The sequence below is a fragment of the Lolium perenne genome, chromosome 5 (genome assembly GCF_019359855.2).
Source record: "Lolium perenne isolate Kyuss_39 chromosome 5, Kyuss_2.0, whole genome shotgun sequence".
Taxonomy (NCBI): Eukaryota; Viridiplantae; Streptophyta; class Magnoliopsida; order Poales; family Poaceae; genus Lolium; species Lolium perenne.
Window position 1 is genome coordinate 251,258,274 of NC_067248.2, and position 20,196 is coordinate 251,278,469.

Here is a 20,196-nt window from a genome sequence, read left to right on the forward strand (position 1 = left end):
AACGGCGGACCGTTCGATGGAAAAATTGTGCAGCAGATGATAGCCACGTAGGAGCAAGGGTAAAACAGTATTTTACAGTGGAGGAGTTATGGTACGTGTGCCAGAAAAAGCGGAGGACGTGTGTCCCCCACTCGCACGACGTGTCAACGTGGTGGAAACAATGGACCCACAAGGCAGAAAAAAATACGACTGTTAACGGCGATGAAATAACTTCGACAAAGGTAGAAATTACGACAAGAAAAATACAAGAGGATTGACGACAGGAGAAGTTATTGAATACTTCGGGAGCTTTTGATCAAATACAAGTTTTTGCCCAAATGCTCGGGGGCTACTTCGAAAAAATAAAATATTGAGTATGTCAATATAGAAATTGCGGGAGCCTATGATCAAACGCAAGCTTTTGTTCATAGCCTCGGGGGCTACTCCCATCGGGAGCGCTGTTCGCGCACCCGAGAGATAAAAAGAAGAGAATATTGAGAAAAGAATGACAAAATAGCGACAAGGTGCACTAGAATGTTGAGCCTACAACCAAGCACAAGTCCTTGGCTGTAGCCTCGGGGGCTACTCCCATCGGGAACGCTGTTCGCGTGCCCGATGAAAATTATCAAGAAGAAAAAAGAGAAAGAAAGAAAGAGAAAGAAAGAAAGAGAAAGAAAGAAAGAAAGAGAAGAAAGAAGGAGCATATTTCGAGTTATAAAGATAACTCTACATATACTCCCATCGGGAGAGCAACATAAGTCAGAAATTGACTCGATAAAATGTGCTATTCCAACAGCCGAATAAGCACTCGACAATATATTCTCAGAACGCCAAAAGTTGCGACTAAATTCTGAATGCCGCAAAACATTGCGAAGGTAAGACCCCAGATCCGTTCTGTGCGGCGTGGCATCGCCGAAGACTGCGCTCTGCTACTTTTTTCCACATCAACATATGTGAAGAAATATCCCAGCGGACGCGCTGTGGACTCGATAAAAATGACTGGGACTCGACAGAATGGTAAGACCTTAAGCGGCACATGTCGAAGTTTACACCAGTATCACCGAGATCATGTCCAGGGACGTGATCTTGAAGTAGGTTTTTGCGGATTGCCACTAGAGCAGTTAACTAGTACCTGATCCGTCAGATGAACTAGCCCCAACTACCGTTATCCCTGTACAATATAGAAATTCATGTGAAGAAATATGGACAAGTTAAAGTTGTCGAGTAAAAATAAACAGGGGAGATTTTCCCTGACTCTACGATTCAAGCAAAATCTCGGGGGCTACTGACATAGGCATCCCCAATGGGCCTGCCAAAGATAGTACCCGGGGTTTACTGAAGGCCCAATACCCGAAGAATAAGAAGACTCGGAAGCCCAAAGATGTTGTTAAGGAAAGCTAGAGTTGTAATAAGAAGTGTTGTATGTAATCTTGCGGGACGAGTTAGAAACCTCCCCGGACTCTGTAACTTGTACAATACGAATCCCTCGGCTCCGCCTCATATATAAGGGGGGGGGGGTCGAGGGACGAGAAACATCATCGAATCATTGTTGAGTAAACCCTAGTTTTATTTCGTCGAGCACTTTTCGGCTGATAACCTTCGAGATCTACTTGCCCTCTACATTACACGAAACCCTAGTCTACTATTCGTAGGCATTGACAAGTTAATACCTTGTCAACAACTGCCCAAAAATTATTACAATAGTCATGGGAAATTACAACAAGTTCAATAGTTCACAACAGGTTCACTGATCCATAAGAACCATTCAAATAAATATTACATATTCGTAGCATAGTGCTGTTGCCGGTTAGCCCACATGTCATCAGCCACTTGCTGCCTAAAATTAACCATGTATGTATGATCAGCAGCTTGCCCACTCGATGTTGTAGAGGGAATTGGATTAGCTGCCCATTCGTCCTCCGATATGATTAATTCGTCAATCCCATCTTCTATAACCCAATTATGAATAATGCAACATGCCACAACGATATCTACTTGGGTTGCAAAGGGGAAGAATGGAGTGGCATCATCAAGAACTTTGAACCTCCGCTTGAGTGACCCAATTCCACGCTCTACTCCAACACGAAGAGAGGAGTGCCTAAGATTGAACAACTCCTTTTCATTTTGCACTGGATTGTTTCCCCACTCATTCAAATGGTACCTCACACCACGAAAAGGAGGCAAAAACCCTCTTTTGGCTCCATATCCACCATCAACTAGGTAGAATTTTCCCATCATATGAGGCACGAGTGGGTGACATTGATATATAAGAATACATGGAATTGATGTCCAGTGCTAGTGCAAGTGCAATATTTACCTTGTGGGACACGTAAACCATTTGGCCTTTCTAACGCATCTCTCAAGACGAGCGCATCATGTGCTGTTCCCTCCCAACCAGCCAAAACATACGTGAACCGAAGATCAAAATCTACGGCTACGAGCACATTTTGAGAAGGGAAGGACTTTCTACCACGAAAAGCTGCCTCCATATCCTTAGTAACGGACGCCCGCACATGTGTACCATCAATAGCTCCAACACAATCCTATTTGGGCAAAAGATTAGGCATTGTAGAAATTTGAAGCCACAAACCAGGAAAAAATAGAGTTATGGGTCACTCTTATACCTTGAAATATGGATCCCACCGTGGGTTTCCTTCTATTTTTGATTGGGTCTCCAATGAAGGTCGCCTAATCAATTCATCTCGTAGCTCACCAATGGCGTGAAGGACAGTATGAAAATATCTACTAACGGTTTCACCGGACCTATCATAATTGGTGCCAACCAGCCTATTTCTAAGGTTATGTCCAACAGTGTTCAAGAACATTGCTACTTGCTGCTCCACACACATGTGTATAGTGTCAACAAGCAAGCCACGGGTCCTAAATAGGTTGCAGAATCTGAAGAAAGGTGCTCTTCCAAGTCTAAGCATGTTCACACAATTTGTATCATTCTTCCAAATCTTATTGTTAAGATACTCAATTCTCATCCTATCCCTCTCCTCTATTGGCCCATATGATATGCTAAGACGTTCTTTCCTCTTCCTTTTTCTAGAATTAAGGATCAAGACCATCATAGATATTGCCATATATGCCGCAGCGGCCCAAACTAACATCTTCTGCCTCTTTTTCATCTACAATGCAACAGCGAAACAATAGTTTGAAGTTCACAAGGGCAAAACATAAATGGTGAATTTTCAGATCAGATATATATGTGAATTTTCGGATCAGAATTTGAAGGCAATCTATGTGAGCATCAACACTAGAAGGTTAATTTCGCACAGTATATGCAACATACTGATGCATTTTCGGATCAGATCTAATGTGTGCTCACCTTCAGATTGAATACAACAAGGAGGAGTGGATGCTGTGCTGCAGGTCGTACGTGCTTGTGCTCCTTCTTCTAGCTCGGCCCGTCCCCTACCTTGCCCTCGTTCTCCTGGCTCCGCCTCACCCCATGCCCTCCATACCAACCAGCGCCTCGCGTCCCGCAGGAGGATGGAGACAAGGCGACGTGCTGGCTGAAGGGGAGGACGAGCACCGCCGCCGCCGATCTGTTTCTCCGCGGAAACCACCGCCGCCGCCGCTGTGCTACAGGTGAGAGGAGAGGGTTTCCAACGGGGAGGGAGTGTGTTTCGCGTGAGGTGAGAGAGACAGAGGTGACGCGAAGAAGTGGGATGAGGAGGTTCGGTCGATTTCACGGGATCTGTCCATCCTAATTTTTGGACGAATATTCGTTATCTATGGACGGTTCCATCCCTTCCTTTTACAACCAAACATATCTGAATCTGGTACCATCCCATCCCATCCACCCTATGGTTCGGAACCAAACACACGCTAAGTGGACGAGTGGATGATTTGGGAGCTCCGCCAACAACTCAAATCGATCCACATTCTCATTCCAGACCTGTGAGGGCACATGCTCTAGAGCAGTGGCGGAGCCGGCAGGGTGGAAGGGTGGGGCCCGCTCCACACTAAGATTTGGTCCAACCCATATGTCTCCTATATCGAAAATAGAAAGAAAAAAAAAACCCAACTCAAGTAAGGTCTGTCCAACTCTAGCAAAATAAGATTCACCACTGCCCTAGAGCACACGTACACAGGCTGCCGCTCTCAGACGTGAGAATGTCCTCTTCCTGCCTGGGTCGAATGGGTGATTATCTCCGGTCCAAACAGCTTCAGCTCTGGTCTATCCATTTCCCACCATGCATATTTTACTGTGGTTCATGCCTTGCTTTGGATCAGCTCATTTGGATGGTTGCTGGTGTTGTTGGCATACTGTCACGGCGCATATGCGTGAGTCATCGGTTAAGGACACTGATCTTGTCCATGCAATCAAAATCCACACGCGCAGTGTTTGTACTACAGTACTGCTTATCACAATAGTATCATAATGCATTGTTTGTACTACTTGCGGATTTGTTAGACCAACGGCAGTGAGCATATGGGAGAATTTAACAAACAACTCCAAAGTACGTGCAACAAGTCAACACCACAACAAGCACCGGATAACAAACACGGCTGCAAATAAAATCAAGTGATGCTCAACCACTTGGATCGTTGTTGGCACCTGCCTACCTACCTAACAGGGGATCCTTAGAGCATCTCCAGCCGCGTCCCCCAAAGCGTCCCCCAAAGGGATTTGGGACGCGCCGGGCAAAAAAAGCGTTCCAGCCGCGTCCCCCAAAGCCCTTTTTTGTCCGGCGCGCCCCCATTCGGTGTCCGGCGCCCCGAGCCCGTCCCCGTCCCACAGGGGACGCACCGGGGACGCCGGACACAACGAAAAGCGAGGCCAACCGACGCGGGGCCGACCCGTCAGCGGCACAGGGAAAATTCGTCTCACACTCCCGCCAAATCCCGCCGCTCCCGCCAAATCGCGCCTATACCGCCGCGCACAGGCCTCCCAAAACATATCCCGCCGCCGATTCATTTCTCCTATCCCGCCGATTTCGTTCTCCCTCCCGCCGTCCACCCGCCGCCGCTACCCTCTCCCCATTCCATGGCGCCGCCGACAGCTCCCAAAAAGATGGCGAAGAAAGCGGCCAAGAAGCCGCCGGGCAATGCGACGATAGGGGCGAAAGCGCCGTTCGCGAAGCCGCGGAAGGCGCCGGCTGCGAAGAAGAAGCCTGAAGGAATGACCGAAGATCAATGGCAGCAAGATTGCCTGCGCCGGAAGCTATCGACGGCGGATCGGAAAGGACGGAGGGCGGCGGAGCTGGAGAAGAAGGCTCTGGCGGCGCGCCAGAACCAGCACATACTGGCCGGGTGCCTCGCCGCCACCAATGCGAGCCCATATAGTACGAACGTGCCGGTGTACGTTCCGGGAGTCTTCTCTCGTCGTCATCCGCCTTCTACAACGACGGCCCCTCCGGCACTCCCGGGTGCGTGACGCCTAACTTGTCGCCGCACTACCAGGATGCGCTGCCGCACGGCGGCTTCAACCCCAACAACCTCTACTCCCCGGCGTACGAGCAGCGCGAGCCAGGACCCGGTCCGGACGGCGACCCTTTCACCGGCCGCAGGGGTCCGCTCGAATACGACGGCGCCGGTGCTGAGGGGGACGACGGGGTTGAGGAGAAGGACGACGAGGAAGAGGAGGGGGTGGAGGACGACGAGGAGGACGACGATGAGGACGAAGAGGGCGGCGACGAAGAGGACGACGAGTCTGCCCGGGCGTTCGGTCTGTTCGGTTTGCTCGGTCCGGTCTTTTCGGTCATTGAAAATTTTGGTTATCCAAGAATGCCGTCATCCGCCTTCTACAACGACGGCCCCTCCGGCACTCCCGGGTGACGCGTCTTCTACTGCTACACCTGCGTCGGCCTCCGCGTCGGCGACGGAGCAGACGCACCATGCACAGGAACAGGCAGATCGCGACGAGGTCGTCGTGCTCGACGGGCCTGCGTCGACTCAGGACACGACGCCGTCGACCAACCCCTTCCCCTTCTTCTAATTTGCATGCACCACCGGTCTGTAATATGATCGCGCGTCCAGTACTTTGATCGATCGCCGCTACTCTGATCGCGACGAATCGGCGGGAACGATCTCTTTTGAATGCATCTATTTGAATTTCTGATTGGGGGCGGCGTTTGGGGGACGCGGCTGGGGAGCGACGTCCCCCAAACGCGGCACGAACAAAACACGTCCCCCAAACGCTCGATCCGGCGCGGTTTGGGGGACGGTTTGGGGGACGCGACTGGAGATGCTCTTATGTCACCATCATCATACTTCTTGCACACTGGATGATGGATGCTAAATTATGGCCTCCATTAAATTTGGAACCACCAGCATAGAATGCATAGGCACACACACAACGCAATGGAATCAAACAGATAAACGACGAGAAAATATGATACGAGTTTTCCGGTATTAAAACAGCTCCTAGGAGCATAGGCTCTAGTGAAGAGAAATGACGTTCTAGTGACAGTCCAAATGTCTACCATACTTGAAAAGAAATATAAAATGATTGTGTTCTTTGGGTACATGTAAAATTTATGTACAAATGATATTTTGTGAACTTTGCGAAGAAAAAAATCATGCTTATTATTCATGGAACATTTCACGCACGCGCGAGAACAAACATGTATGATTATGAATTTTAGATGTACTTTTTATAATTTTATTATTTTTCCCAGGTTCATATGCTCCTATGAGTTAGAGCGGTGTTCCAACTTGTTTTGAATATTGCCACTCTCGTCATTAATACTCTCTCCGCCTTACAAGAGATGTTCCAACTTTATCTAAATGATACATTCAAATTTAGACAAACTTGGGACATCCTTTCTAGAACGGAGGGAGTATTCTCAATTTCAAGAAAAATATAATATGTATCTAGATTTTAGTTAATTTATTCTGTTCTTCTAGTTGGATTCTGGATCTTAGAAAATATCATCTTCCTCTCTCATCTTAGTCATCTTTGATGAACTAGCAACAATGCAGGTCAACGTCAGGCGGAGAAGAGACATAGTTACACATATCAGAGGCTCGCGATAATATGTGAGCCGAGAGATAAAAAAAATTAGCTTCATATATATGATAGTGGCGCTGCTCTTCGATGCAGATGCCAGGAGCTTAACCTCCTTTTCAGAAATAAAATGACAGTGGTTGTTGTTAGAGCATGGGAACACGGCATTTTTCCGGTATTCTTTAATGGTCAAGCCAACAAATATATAGCCACCTGTTTTCTTACACGACCTTAGTTGTATTCCGACCATGGGAATATAATTCCATGTTAGAGCATAGTCAATTCCACATGCTTACGGTTGGATGTGCGTCCTTATTATTGTTCTCCTAATCCACATCATAGAGTATAAATATACCACTCAATCGAACAGGATAAGAAGTATGAACACTTGATTATCCCACAGGTTGCCGATTTCCGGCGGCTAAGTATATATCCGCCCATATAATTAAGCACTGTACAGATTCAAATACGCAACACTTTTTAAGTACGGATCAACAACTTCTGATACGGTGACGCATCTACACCGTATATGTTAATCCAATAAGTGGCTAACAAAATGTTGAGATGGAATGGGCATAGGCAACGTGGTGCCTTTTTATTGCTTCTGCTATACCGATCAGGTGCATGATCGACTATTCAGCTTGCCCAAAACTAGCTACCTGGCATGTAATAAACGATAGGTAGGTAGGCAACAGAAAAGGACAGTGTACATTATTTTCTCCAGGTATCTGCTGTATATGCATGCACATGGACATGAATAGGTATATTTGTATAGCCCAGTGTGTTGTTTGGAAGAAGAAAAAAACAGAGTCAACGCCTTCACATAGTGCTCTGTAGCAGACGTGTTTTTTATAATATTTGTTGCGTGTTTTGTGTTGGAGTGCACGTCTGCAAGTAATAGAATAGCCAGAGTAGTTTACGTGGAAGCAACGGCAGTAGATCAGGAGGTAGGTATACGTATACCGTATACCAATTATTAAAGAAAATTGGCATGCTTTGAATAAAAGAAAAGAACTGGCCATATAGGTCACACAAAAATCAAACTGCGCATGAAGACATTGTATTGTACAATCGAGTAGCATAGACGGCCCTAAAAACGGCTTTGGTACATACGGGAAGAAATATATATACTCCAACATTTAACTAGAATTATATGGCCTATAAAACATTCGAGAAAGGAAGGAGCAAGATCCATAATAACAGGGTGAAAGGTTGTGCATGGTTGGTGACGATGTACTCCTTGCCAATCATCTCTCATTTGAGAACAATGTTTTGCAATGACTTATTTACATGTCTAAATAACTGGACACGACTTTGTATGTCAACTGTTTCGAGGTCATATGATATATCCTTCTATTCCTTTGCTTTCTGAAATAGCATTACTTACTTGGACTAGAAGATTATCACATGCAAAAAAAGGAACAAATTATCTCATTTTCTTAGATTAGGAGTTTGATTCTATCATCGAGAAAAATCTTGTGCACATCGCGTAAGTTTATTGCAGAAGATATTAAAACAACATAAAAGACTGAATAAATACTCAACAAACATAAAAGGCAAAGAAGAAAAGATGACATATAATAACCCGTCATCATCTACATATATCACAGGCCTTCTAGAGATCATCTACATGACAACCATCAGCTCACCCAAGTTTTCAAAACTTTTGAGGTTGGTCTATATTGTGCAAATTTGGTTCTTAAATTTTTTTTTACAAGAGCATGGAGAAACACTGAGTTGCAAAAATTCAAGATAAAGACAACCACTTCAAAATACCCTTTTTTCATACAAAGCTCTTTTTTGGTCATGTTTGGTCTGGTTTGTTGTTTTGAATTTTTGTATTCAACAAATAAGATCAGGTCGTTTGCTAAAAAATCAAAGCTCATCCGCGGAACCGGTGATGGGGGCGGTTAGGATCTATTCGTGCAGCCCCTCGCATGGTAGCATGCAGGTTGGCCGCCTTGCTAGAACCCGGTCTCCACCACCGGGGGCACTTCTCGGAGGACACCTCTGTCCTTCTGTTCTCATTTGCCTAGCAGGACGGTTGGTGGATGTGGTGTTGTTGGGGATGGTCCTTGCAGGGGTCTAGAAGAAACGACGGTTGTTTCGGATGATGTTGGTGGCACCAACCTCGCGGTTGGGCCGACCTAGTCGGCTATGGGTTTACAGAGATACTGTTGCTGGTGAGTATTGAGCCGACTTCGGTCGTGGAGGACGACGGCTATGTCTTTGCGTCGTTACCTTGTCGAAGGCATCGTTTTTGTAGCTGTTGTGTTCTTGCATGAACTGCTCCGAAGAAAACCCTAGATCTAGATATCTAAGATCGGACGATGGTGGTGTGCAGCGCCATTTTCTAGCCATCTGAGAGGCATCACTTTTGGAGCAGATGCTGGCTGGAAGCATCATTTTCTTCGGCATTGAAAACAACTGGTCTCGGTGGCGTGGCCCAGTGGGATCTTTGCGAGGGTGTGTGATGATGGTGGTGGCGTCGATGGCAAGCATGGCGAGGTTTATGTGGATCTCTACTCTTAGTGGGTCGACGGCACAACGGTGGTAATTGCTTCTAGAGCATGTGCATGAGGTGTGTGCCGGGAGGACATGCTGGCCGAATGTGTGATCCCGGCTTGCCTTGCCTTAGGTTGACTCGGTGAGATCAGACGTCTTCTCTGCGATTAGAGGTTACTACTATCCAGGGCGCGGCAAGCAAAATTCGAGGTCATATGCGAAACTTTAAGATTGGGCCCTATCTCACTTGAAAAATATAAATTATAACATGCATATGTCTTAAATGGGTTCAAACTCAAAAATTACTCTTGAAGCCCGTATGATTTAAACTCACGATAAGATTATCTTTAAAATATTTTTAAAAGGAACATATGGTTTAGAACCCCAAACCTACATAAAATTTTCAGTATAAGATTATCTTTAAAATGGGGCCCTATCAAATTTACCTCAATCAAATGGTTTTGATGCATGTAACTAAAGTTATCCCAAGAAGTATATGTATATAAATAAGCCTATTATAAGAACTATCCCCACATGAGAAATACAATATTACTTTGTTAAATTGACCTCAATCTCTATAGGTTAAAAACGTAGTAAATTTTTGCGTGCCAATTAATTATTTAATTTAAATATGAGAAGTCAAGATATCGCATTACAAAGTTTTTGACATGCTTAAAAACTTAAACTAGGAATTTATTTCAAAAGTAGGCATAGTGTGTTTATAAATGCAGAGTTTTAATATTTAATGCTAATAAAATGAATAGCCAAATATTTGTATCATAGGCATCAATTTGAATTAAAAAAAACAAAGAAAATAAAGTAACAAAAGGCACTGCTAGCAGGAATGTTTTGAACTCACGATAAGATTATCTTTAAAATAGTTTTAAAAGGAGCATATGGTTTAAAACCCCAACTCGACCAATGGTCCTAAAAAAACCTACATAAAATTTTCAGTATAAGATTATCTTAAAAATGGGGCCCTATCAAATTTACCTCAATCAAATGGTTTTGATGCATGTAATTAAAGTTATCCCAAGAAGTATATGTATATAAATAACCCTATTATAAGAACTATCCCCACAAGAGAAATACAATATTAATTTGTTAAATTGACCTCAATCTCTATAAGTTAAAAACGTAGTAATTTTTTGCGTGGCAATTAATTATTTAATTTAAATATGAGAAGTCAAGATATCGCATTACAAACTTTCTGACATGCTTAAAAATTAAACTAGGAATTTATTTCAAAAGTAGGCATATTTATAAATGCAGAGTTTTAATATTTAATGCTAATAAAATGAATAACCAAATATTTGTATCATAGGCATCAATTTGAATTAAAAAACAAAGAAAATAAAGTAACAAAAGGCACTGCTAGCAGGAATTGAAATTTCAACGTTCCAAGTTACCAATCGAGCACGCTTTATGCGTAGAACCAACTTAGTTGAGCTGGTTTTGTTATCAATAGCTGAAGTAAAAGTCAATAGTCTATATGAAGGACCCATTTCGAAATTTTAGGCCCAAAAAATTCGAGGCCTGTGTGCCCGCACGGGCCACACTCCCGTGGGCCTGGGCCTATTACTATCATATATAAGGGCACACACACAAATACTCGAACCAGCTCAAGCTATAGCAATCATATCGACATCATTGGGCATAGTGTACTGTGATGAAGGAATCACCACGACCTACTCACTCACCATGACCATACACTTTTTTCTTCTCCGGAAGCACAAATGGATTTGAAAACAAAACAAAAAAATACTGTGGCACATTCATGATGGAATGTGATATATGAGAATAAGTATAATGGTCTGATTGCTCATTAGAGTAATTAGTTAACACCAACGGAATTTGACAAGTACGCCTGTGTGCATTTGTTAAACCAAAGGAAGATAGCAGATGGAAAAATTATGAAACAACTCCAAAGTAATTGCAACAACTACAACAAACACGGTTGGGAGTAAGCTGAAGTGCTGCTCAACTGATTGGAGCGTTGTTTGCACCTGCCTGCCTACCCAGAAGGTAATCCTTGTGTCACCATCATCACACTTGCACAGTGGTTGGTTGCTGGATTGTGGCCACCATTAATTTTTGCAAACTGCAACCACTCGAATAGAATGCACATGGACATACACAACACAGCGAACTTGTGCATGGGTGGGAGATAGATGAACTAATGACGAACAACATGGTAGTAATTTTGAGTCTCTATGCTTTTTTTCTGTTACACAACATTAGTATTTATAAAAAAAGTATATGGATGCAGTACCTTATGGCCAGTACCCCCACACAAGAAAATAGTCCCAGTGACGATCACCGTAAAAGAGACATGATCGGTATTTTGTTACAAATTCGGCTGGTCGAATTTTATCTCATCCTCATCGTGTTGGGGGTAGCCACCATAAAAAGAAATGTCCCAAGTTAAACTCAGTGCCCCCATTAAATCCTTTTTTCTAGGTTGTTCACCCCCGGTGGCATTATTTGTTCTACTACTTGATTGCCATATCTTCATATTCAGGAGGATTTTGCGGAGCCATTTAGTTTCTTCCACCCTCCTGGTCTGCGATCAAAGTTGCTCATGGTGTGAATTATGCCATGGATTGTGTAGGTGTTCCCATAACACTTATACATGGTGTGTGCTTGCTGATTGAAGACTTGCATTGGCGGTTGTTAACATCTTCACTGCAATGATCCCTAAAAGGGCAGCCAATTAATTGGTGTTCAACTTTGTCAAGGTTAGAAGGTTCGAAGGAGGTGGCCTGGTGGAGGCAGAAACACAAGGTTTCTGAGATTTGGTGGTGCTTTCTGGGTACCGGGTATTAAGCTCCGGGGTGAATACCCTATTGATCTGGCCTTTAGTGGTTAGGCCTAACAATGGTGGTGCTTAGACATCGTCATCTTGTTGAAGGCACCGCATGGATTGCTCGTACCTCCTTTCCAGGGTGAAAACCAGGATCTAGTCTTCACTGATCTAGTCTTCACTAACTGGATCCGGCAACGGCGCTACTGGTGTGTCGCTTCCTTCTCGAAGGCATTGCTGTTGGAGGACATTTCCCACAACCCATATGCCGTCTCGTGTGAATGTTGATGTCGTTGGCTTTTGCTGCGTGCCTTGATCACTTCACCTTGACACGTGCTTGGACACCATTCCGTCTTGATATATTAACATACTGCCCTTTATCGAAAAAGGCTAGATGGATTCTAAAACAACCTACATTGTGATCCAGACTGCCGGAGTATAATTCTCTTGCGGGAGCAAAGTTAGTTCCAACAGATAACATTGTATATACCTAACATACAAAAAAATTCGCAACAACAGCACACGAGTATATACACAGTTGACATGGCAGCAGGTATGAACACTTGATTATTCCGCGTGATGCCGATTTCCGACTGCTAAGTATGTATGTATATATCTGCACGTATGCAAATATACAACACTTACTTTTTTTTTGCGAAACACAACTTGCATTACTCAAATCAGGGGTTACAATCTTGGTAGCAAATATTTGCTAAACCATCTTTGCCAAACAGCCGTACTAGCATGAGTTCTAGCGTAATTGGACATAAAATGACTACTGCTAACAGATCAATCACCGCGGATACTGTGACGGGTATATATACACAGTATTTTAGTCTAGTTAGTCACAGCACGAAAGATAACAAAATGCAGAAGATGAAATGGGCAAAGGGAAAGGAGGTAATAGCATCGCACATACAACAACTTGCATGGTGGGAGCAATTTCATACAACAACTTGAAAAATGTGGTGAGGTAGTACACGAACTTGTAATTGAGGTGCAAATCAGTACAAAATTGTTCTAGACATGATACGTAGCAGTGTATTTTTGTGAAAAACCCTGGTACAATTATCCATTGAACTCATGATTAACATATTAATCGCATATACTAGTCTAATCACATATCCTAAAATGACTACACTGTAGTATGAGTTCTTTGCCCTATTCCAGTTTTCCAAGACGCGAAACCGTGAAGGGCTTGGCCCGTACTTATCTTTCTTCTGCCTGTTCACAACTTGTCCACCGGAGCTGTAGAACCACGCCTACCGATCCGTCCATGCCATTCGTCTCACATGAAAGATCTGCCCATCTTGCCCGCCACACCTGGCCGACGCAGCCGACGAAGTCGCTGCACCCAAGTAATCGACGCGCCTGACCGCTTCGCTCATGACCATCGAAGACTTGGCCGTCGGAGCCGCTGTGCTCGCATCGTCTGCTACTCCGCTGCACCTGGCCGTGGGAGAGAGGAGCCCTAGAGAATGGAACCGCTGCCGGAATGGAGAGCCACCACCGACCCTGTTATCACCGGAATTTGGCCAAGTCAGAGGTGGGCCGCGATCAAGGTGGACTTGAAGATTATATATATTGAAGAATATACGTGAATCGGCCTTGAATAGCAAGTTGGGCTAGTTTGCCCTTGTATCTGTAACATAGTAGGATACGTGTCGGTTTAGTTAGAGTTGGGCCCGTGCCCGGTTGGGACTATTCCCACGATTAGAGAGTCTACGGACTATAAATATGTATCTAGGGTTTATGGAATAAACAACAACCAACGTTCAACCAACACAAATCAATCTCGGCGCATCGCCAACTCCTTCGTCTCGAGGGTTTCTACCGGTAAGCGACATGCTGCCTAGATCGCATCTTGCGATCTAGGCAGCACAAGCTCCACGTTGTTCATGCGTTGCTCGTACTGAAGCCTTTTTGATGGCGAGCAACGTAGTTATCGTAGATGTGTTAGGGTTAGCATAGTTCTTCGTATCATATGCTTGCGTAGTGCAACCCCTGCATATCTAGCCGCCCTTACACCTATCTTAGGTGTAGGGGCGGCACCCCGCTTGATCATAATTTAGTAGATTCGATCCGTTACGGTTGCTCCTTGATTCTTCAAGGATTAGTTTAATATCTGCAATAGTTAGGCCTTATAAGGGGCTGGAGGATCCAGCGGCACGTAGGGTGTCGTTCGCAAGTCCTAGACAGGATGTTCCGGGGATCAACCTCGTGTTGGTTTTTAGGCCTTGTCTAGGATCGGCTTACGATCACCGTGCGTGGCCGCGAGGCCCAATCCTGAGTAGGATGTTCCGATTATGCGGTGAAAACCCCAAATCGTCGTAGATCTTATCAGCTTTATCTTGATCAAGCAGGACCACCATATATTCGTGCACCTCGTACGAATCATGGGTGGATCGGCTCCCATGAGCCGATTCACAGGATAACCTGAGAGCCGATCGAGGCTCGTATTTAATGTTTACGTGTATGCCATGCAGGAAACTAAGCGAGGCATCTCCATCACCTTCCTGACCAGGTATAGGTCAGGTGGCACGCCCTAGCATCAGCATCGGACGTGTGACCAGAAAGCTTTGCGGGCCGTCGCTCAGAGGGACCAGGGCCAGCCGAAGCCCTAAGTTGTTCCCGGCTCTACTGTGTTGCCTGTCGCTGCCCGCCGGTGGGTTTCTGACGACAACACATTCTGGCACGCCCGGTGGGACCAACTTCTACATCAACCACATCGCCATCTACATCTGAGATGGCGGACGGCACGCCAGTCACATACGATGACCTAACCGAGGAGCTCAAGAAGAAGTACGACGAGATCAAAGCACTCCTCGAAGCCGACCTCATCGGCTCTTTCCACAGGACCCGTTCCCATGGCATCAGATGGAAGGGGTTCTCGCCTAACGGTGCACTAGATGGGATAGACCTCTCTGCCCCGTCGGAGGAACGCACCAGGTCCCTGCGGCAGGAGATCAACTACTTGGTGGGACACTCGCTACACCGCCACTCTGAAAACCTGGTAAACACGTTGGAGCGCGTCGCTCTTCGCGTGATCCAGGAGATCATGAGACACCAGCACTCGCCGTCAGGACCAGCTCTCGGGACACATCAAGGAGAGTTGCCACTCCAGTCCCGTCCACCGCTGCCATTTGCGTTGGCAGCGCCAGAGGTGCCGGCTTCACCGGCATTCGTCGTCTACAAGATCGGTGGTGACCCTAGTGACTGCCAATTCTTGCAGGAGGCGCCTAAGGAGATCCCTCACGGGTACATGTGCACGTATGTGCCGGATTGCGGTAACTGGGCTCTCACGAACCAGGCCGCGACATCAGGGGCTTCTGGGAAGACATGAGGGACGTCAGCAACGGATCGCGAGAAGCAGACGTGGCTAACAAAATGCGCCACCCCGACGAACCTCCAGAGCGCAGCTCCTGCAGTTGGCTCAGAACTGGAAAAACAAGCGTGGCTGGCTAAGTATGCCACCCCGGCGAATCTTCAGAGCTCGACTCCTACAGCCAGCACCATGGATCAGATCAGCACGATCCTGAGGGACCAGTTCGGCATGGTGCCGAAAAGAAGGACGATCGGCTATTCCAAGCCGTATCCCGACGACTATGAATTGGTCCCACTACCACCTAAGTATCGGCTCCCTGATTTCTCCAAATTCAGTGGATCGGATGGCTCCAGCTCCATCGAGCATGTAAGCCGATACTTGGCGCAGCTTGGAACGGCTTCAGTATCGGATCCACTACGCGTGAGGTACTTCTCACAGTCCCTCACGGGATCGGCTTTCGGATGGTACACCTCGTTGCCACCGAACTCGATCCAGACTTGGAAGCAGTTGGAAGAACAATTCCACATGCAGTATCACTCAGACGCTGCCGAGTCTGGCCTTGCCGATCTAGCACAAGTACGTCAGAAGCGTGGAGAAACCGTGGCAGAGTACATCCAGCGCTTCAGAAATCTGAGGAACCGATGTTATTCGGTTCGTGTGACTGAAAAAGAAGCAGTCGAGTTGGCAGTAGCGGGCCTTGCCTCACAAATCAAGGACATGGCCTCCCAAGCAGATTATCCCTCACTGGCGCACATGGTTCAGAAACTATCAGCATATGAACAGCACCACCCGGACCTGTACCAGGACAAATTCAAGCGTGCAGTAGTCCTGGTCGATGCAGAGGAAGACGCGGTTTCTGCGGGAGATCAAGAGGTAGCAGTGGCTGAATGGACTCGGGGGGCAACCCCCGTGTCCTGCAAATGGGTAAAGCCACCAGGCCCGCCCAGGGGGTTTGATTTCGACGTGACCAAGACTGAGCAAATCTTCGACCTGTTACTCAAGGAGAAGCAGTTGAAGATACCCGAAGGTCTCAAATTCCCCACGGTACAAGAGCTGAACGGAAAGCCATACTGCAAATGGCATAATTCGCTCTCCCATGCCACCAACGACTGCAGGGTGTGGCGTCAGCAGATCCAAATGGCGATAGAGCAAGGACGGCTGATTTTCAACCAGTACGCCATGAAGGTCGACACTCACCCCTTCCCCGCCGTCAACATGGTGGGATGCTCTTACCCTGAAGGTTGCCAGCCAGGACCCTCGTTCAGCATTAACATGGTAGGACCTGGGAACCACTCTGGCAAAGATGGAGACGAGGGCAGCTGCTCTCATAGCAAGGACACAGAGGAAGCCGCTCCACGCGATCGGCTCCGTCATGATGGCAAGCGCTATGTCACAGAGGGAGAAGTGAAGAACATAAGATATCAGCGACCCCTCTCTGATCACCTCCTCAACAAATATGTAAGTCAGTATGACCAACGCCGACGGTCCAGCTATGATAATGAAGGAGATCGTCTGGCTAGAGAAGCCAGAAGATATCGTCGGCATGATCACGATGAGGAGGAGCACGAGCGCCGTGCCATAGGAAAATCAAGGGAGCAAAACGACAACGACAGGTGACATAGGCATACCCAATGGGCCTGCCGAAGATGGTACCCGGGGTTTGCTAAAGGCCCATGACCCGAAGATTAAGAAGATTCGGAAGCCCAAGATATTGTTAAGGAAAGCTAGAGTTGTAATAGGAGTCATTGTTTGTAATCTTGCGGGATGGGTTGGAAACCCTCCCGGACTCTGTAAACTTGTGTATCACGAATCCCTCGGCTCCGCCTCCTATATAAGGGGGAGTCGAGGGACAAAGAAAGGATCGAATCATTGTCTGCAAACCCTAGTTTCCATAATCGTCGAGTACTTTTTGGCTGAAACCTTCGAGATCTACTTACCCTCTACTTCCAACTAAACCCTAGCCTACAATCCCTAGGCATTGACAAGTTGATACCTTGTCAATTGGCGCCGTCTGTGGGAACTAGAGGCGTAAGGAGCTGATCTCGATGGCACGCTCAAGATCTTCGACATCGTCAACCGCAAGCAACACAATGGATCGAGGTAAACAGATCGCTGCTGGTCTTGTCGATTTTGTTCCTCACCCACCCTCCCGTTTGGATGCATATGCGTATCTGGCGGAGCCCATGGAGATGACGTTCGGAAGGTTTCACTTTCGCGTCGAGAAGGAAGGATCGTATCGTGTCGAGATTCCTATTTCGTCGGGATCGTCGGTGGTCGATTCCGATTTTTCAAACTATGCATCGTCAACCGAGTCAGGAGAAGAAGAAACCTCGGCGACACGCTACGTCAGCACCAGAGCAAGAGAGAAACTCGCCAAGATCTTCAACGACATGTCGTTTGAGTCATCTGCGGACTCATATATAAGCGATGGCTCAAGCGATGTCGACAGTTACGACTTCATCGACAAATCTCTCACAGTGGGCAAGGTCTTCATCAATCTCAACGATGATGTCACCAAACCCAACGTAGATCTGAGTACAAAGTATCATCAGATTTACGCCATTGAAGATCAAGAGGAGACATACGAGGCTTTCGACGATGCGGGAAATCCATACGTCGATCCCTCCAATCTGCGACAAGGCCTGGGAAACAAATACGTCGGGCCAGAGCCGCGAGATAGAGTTCAACTTTCACAAGCAGCGTGGGACAGAGCCGCGAGAGCTATGAACGGCACAGAACCAATGGCTACCACAGCCACACCAGAGGAATTGCAAGCATATCAATATAGGCTCGCACGAGCTGCCAGGGAATTGGAAAAACAGACGGTGAGTTGAACAGGGAGAAAGGAGGCAGCACGCATCCAGCGGGGAGAAGGGCAGATCTAAGTCGACAATCTAGAACTACGGGTGATAGCCACAGGGAGGCGCGGAACAGAGCAAGATCAAGGCTGCAACACATACCCGAAGCAGAAAGAGAGCACTTGGTCCAAAACCTCGACATGTCCTTTATGTCGATAGATACAAGAGGAAACATCATCCCTAAGACACCAGAGGCTGGGTATATGGCGACACATGCTTTTATCCTTGCATCTAAACCACCTCCAGGTGATCCAAGGGAAACATTGTACAATATGGCGGTAGCAGGAGTTGGAGCTATGGGGACAGCGTTTGTATCAACGCCTCCCGAAGGAACGGCAAGGCAAAATAGTCCACGACTGCAGCAGCAACAGCGGCAGCTTTGAAGGACCAAGCGGCGCAAGGGACACAGCAGCACAAGCAAGGGTCGACAGAGCGCGGCAAAGCAGAAGGGATCATCGGCAATCCCCAGAACTTAACGACGAAGATATGTGCGGCTTACCATGCTTCACGAGGAGAGTGCGAAAAACTCGAGTCCCTTCAGGATTCAAGTTACCCGATAATTTCAAGAAGTTCGACGGCCTGCAAGATCCAGAGGATTGGCTAGTCGACTATCTGGAGACGGTGAAGCTGACAGGAGGAACTAGGGCAACAGCCATGCAAAGCATCCAGGTGCATTTGAGTGGAGCCGCACGATCTTGGATAAAGAAACTCGCTCCAGGATCCATCGACAGCTGGGAAAGTTTCGAGGATGTGTTCGTCAAGAACTTCAGATCCACGTGCAAAAAACCCGCGTCGTTAGAAGAGTTGAGAGCGTGTCGACAAAAGCCAGATGAGCCAATGAGAAAGTACATCCAGAGGTGGAATATCATCAAAAACTCGGCAGAAAATATATCCGACGAGAGAGCAATAGATGCGTTTGTCGCAGGAGTCAGGCGTGGAGATTTTGTCGAGGACTTGGGAAGGACCAATCCAAAGACAGTATCCGCGTTAATGGAGATAGCAAATAAATGGGCAGATGGAGAAGACGCTGTCCACAACAAACGACACAGGTCGCCAGAGGAGGACCGCGGTCGCAACTATCAACCGAGGCGAAGATATCCTCGGCAGTACCAGAACTACGATGCTCCAGGACAAATTTCGGCAGGTTTTCGGACAAATACAGGAGGAAGCAACAGAGATGACTACCAGAGAAGCAGTGAACAGCGAGGAGATAACAGGGATGATTCACGCAACAGGCAAAATAGCGGGCCTAGGTTCCCAAGACCTTTCGTGTCCCCTGAAGAGATGATGAACGGACCGTGCCAGATGCACTTTTTCCTCGACAGCAACGGCAAAAGACAGTCAGGGCACTTGCAGAAAGACTGTCGAAATTTTCAAGCAATGCTGCGGTATGCAGAGAACGCTAATGCGCGGGCAGCACAGAGAAATCCTCGAGAACCCAGAAGCGAGATTCACTTGCCGCCTCCTCCCGCGATTACAGAAGACAATCGGCATCAGCTCAGAATAGCGGGAGCACCTGCACCACCACCTTATGTTGATCCTAACTCCAATGGAGCAGTGTCGATGATCCAGAAGGGAAGGCCGTCTAATAGAGCTCAGAAAGTAATCTCACGACAGGTGTTTATGGCAGAGAAAATGCCTCCACCAACAGTTGAGTACCTTAATTGGTCAGGACAAGATATCGGCTTCACAATAGCAGATCATCCGCAGCAAGTTCCTCGACCAGGGCGATCGGCACTTATTCTGCCGGCGATTATCGCGGGATTTG

The 20,196-nt window shown here is 46.8% G+C and overlaps 1 protein-coding gene across 1 annotated transcript; it reads right to left on the minus strand.

Moving 5' to 3' along the window:
- Positions 1-1,755: 1,755 nt before the first annotated feature.
- Positions 1,756-3,110, minus strand: LOC127298351 (protein ALP1-like). The gene is made up of 3 exons (XM_071821144.1): positions 2,604-3,110; positions 2,299-2,522; positions 1,756-2,212 (listed from the first exon to the last, which is right to left on the minus strand). The coding sequence occupies exons 1-3, from the start codon at positions 3,108-3,110 to the stop codon at positions 1,756-1,758; spliced, it is 1,188 nt and encodes a 395-aa protein (XP_071677245.1).
- Positions 3,111-20,196: the final 17,086 nt, after the last annotated feature.

Excerpts from the sequence above, each read along its gene's own strand:
- LOC127298351 (XM_071821144.1), bottom strand. The coding sequence starts at position 3,110 with ATGAAAAAGAGGCAGAAGATGTTAGTTTGGGCCGCTGCGGCATATATG. Across the intron at positions 2,523-2,603 it reads GGTGGGATCCATATTTCAAG|GATTGTGTTGGAGCTATTGA; the intron begins GTATAAGAGTGA and ends TTGCCCAAATAG. Across the intron at positions 2,213-2,298 it reads AATGGTTTACGTGTCCCACA|GGGAAAATTCTACCTAGTTG; the intron begins AGGTAAATATTG and ends GCCTCATATGAT.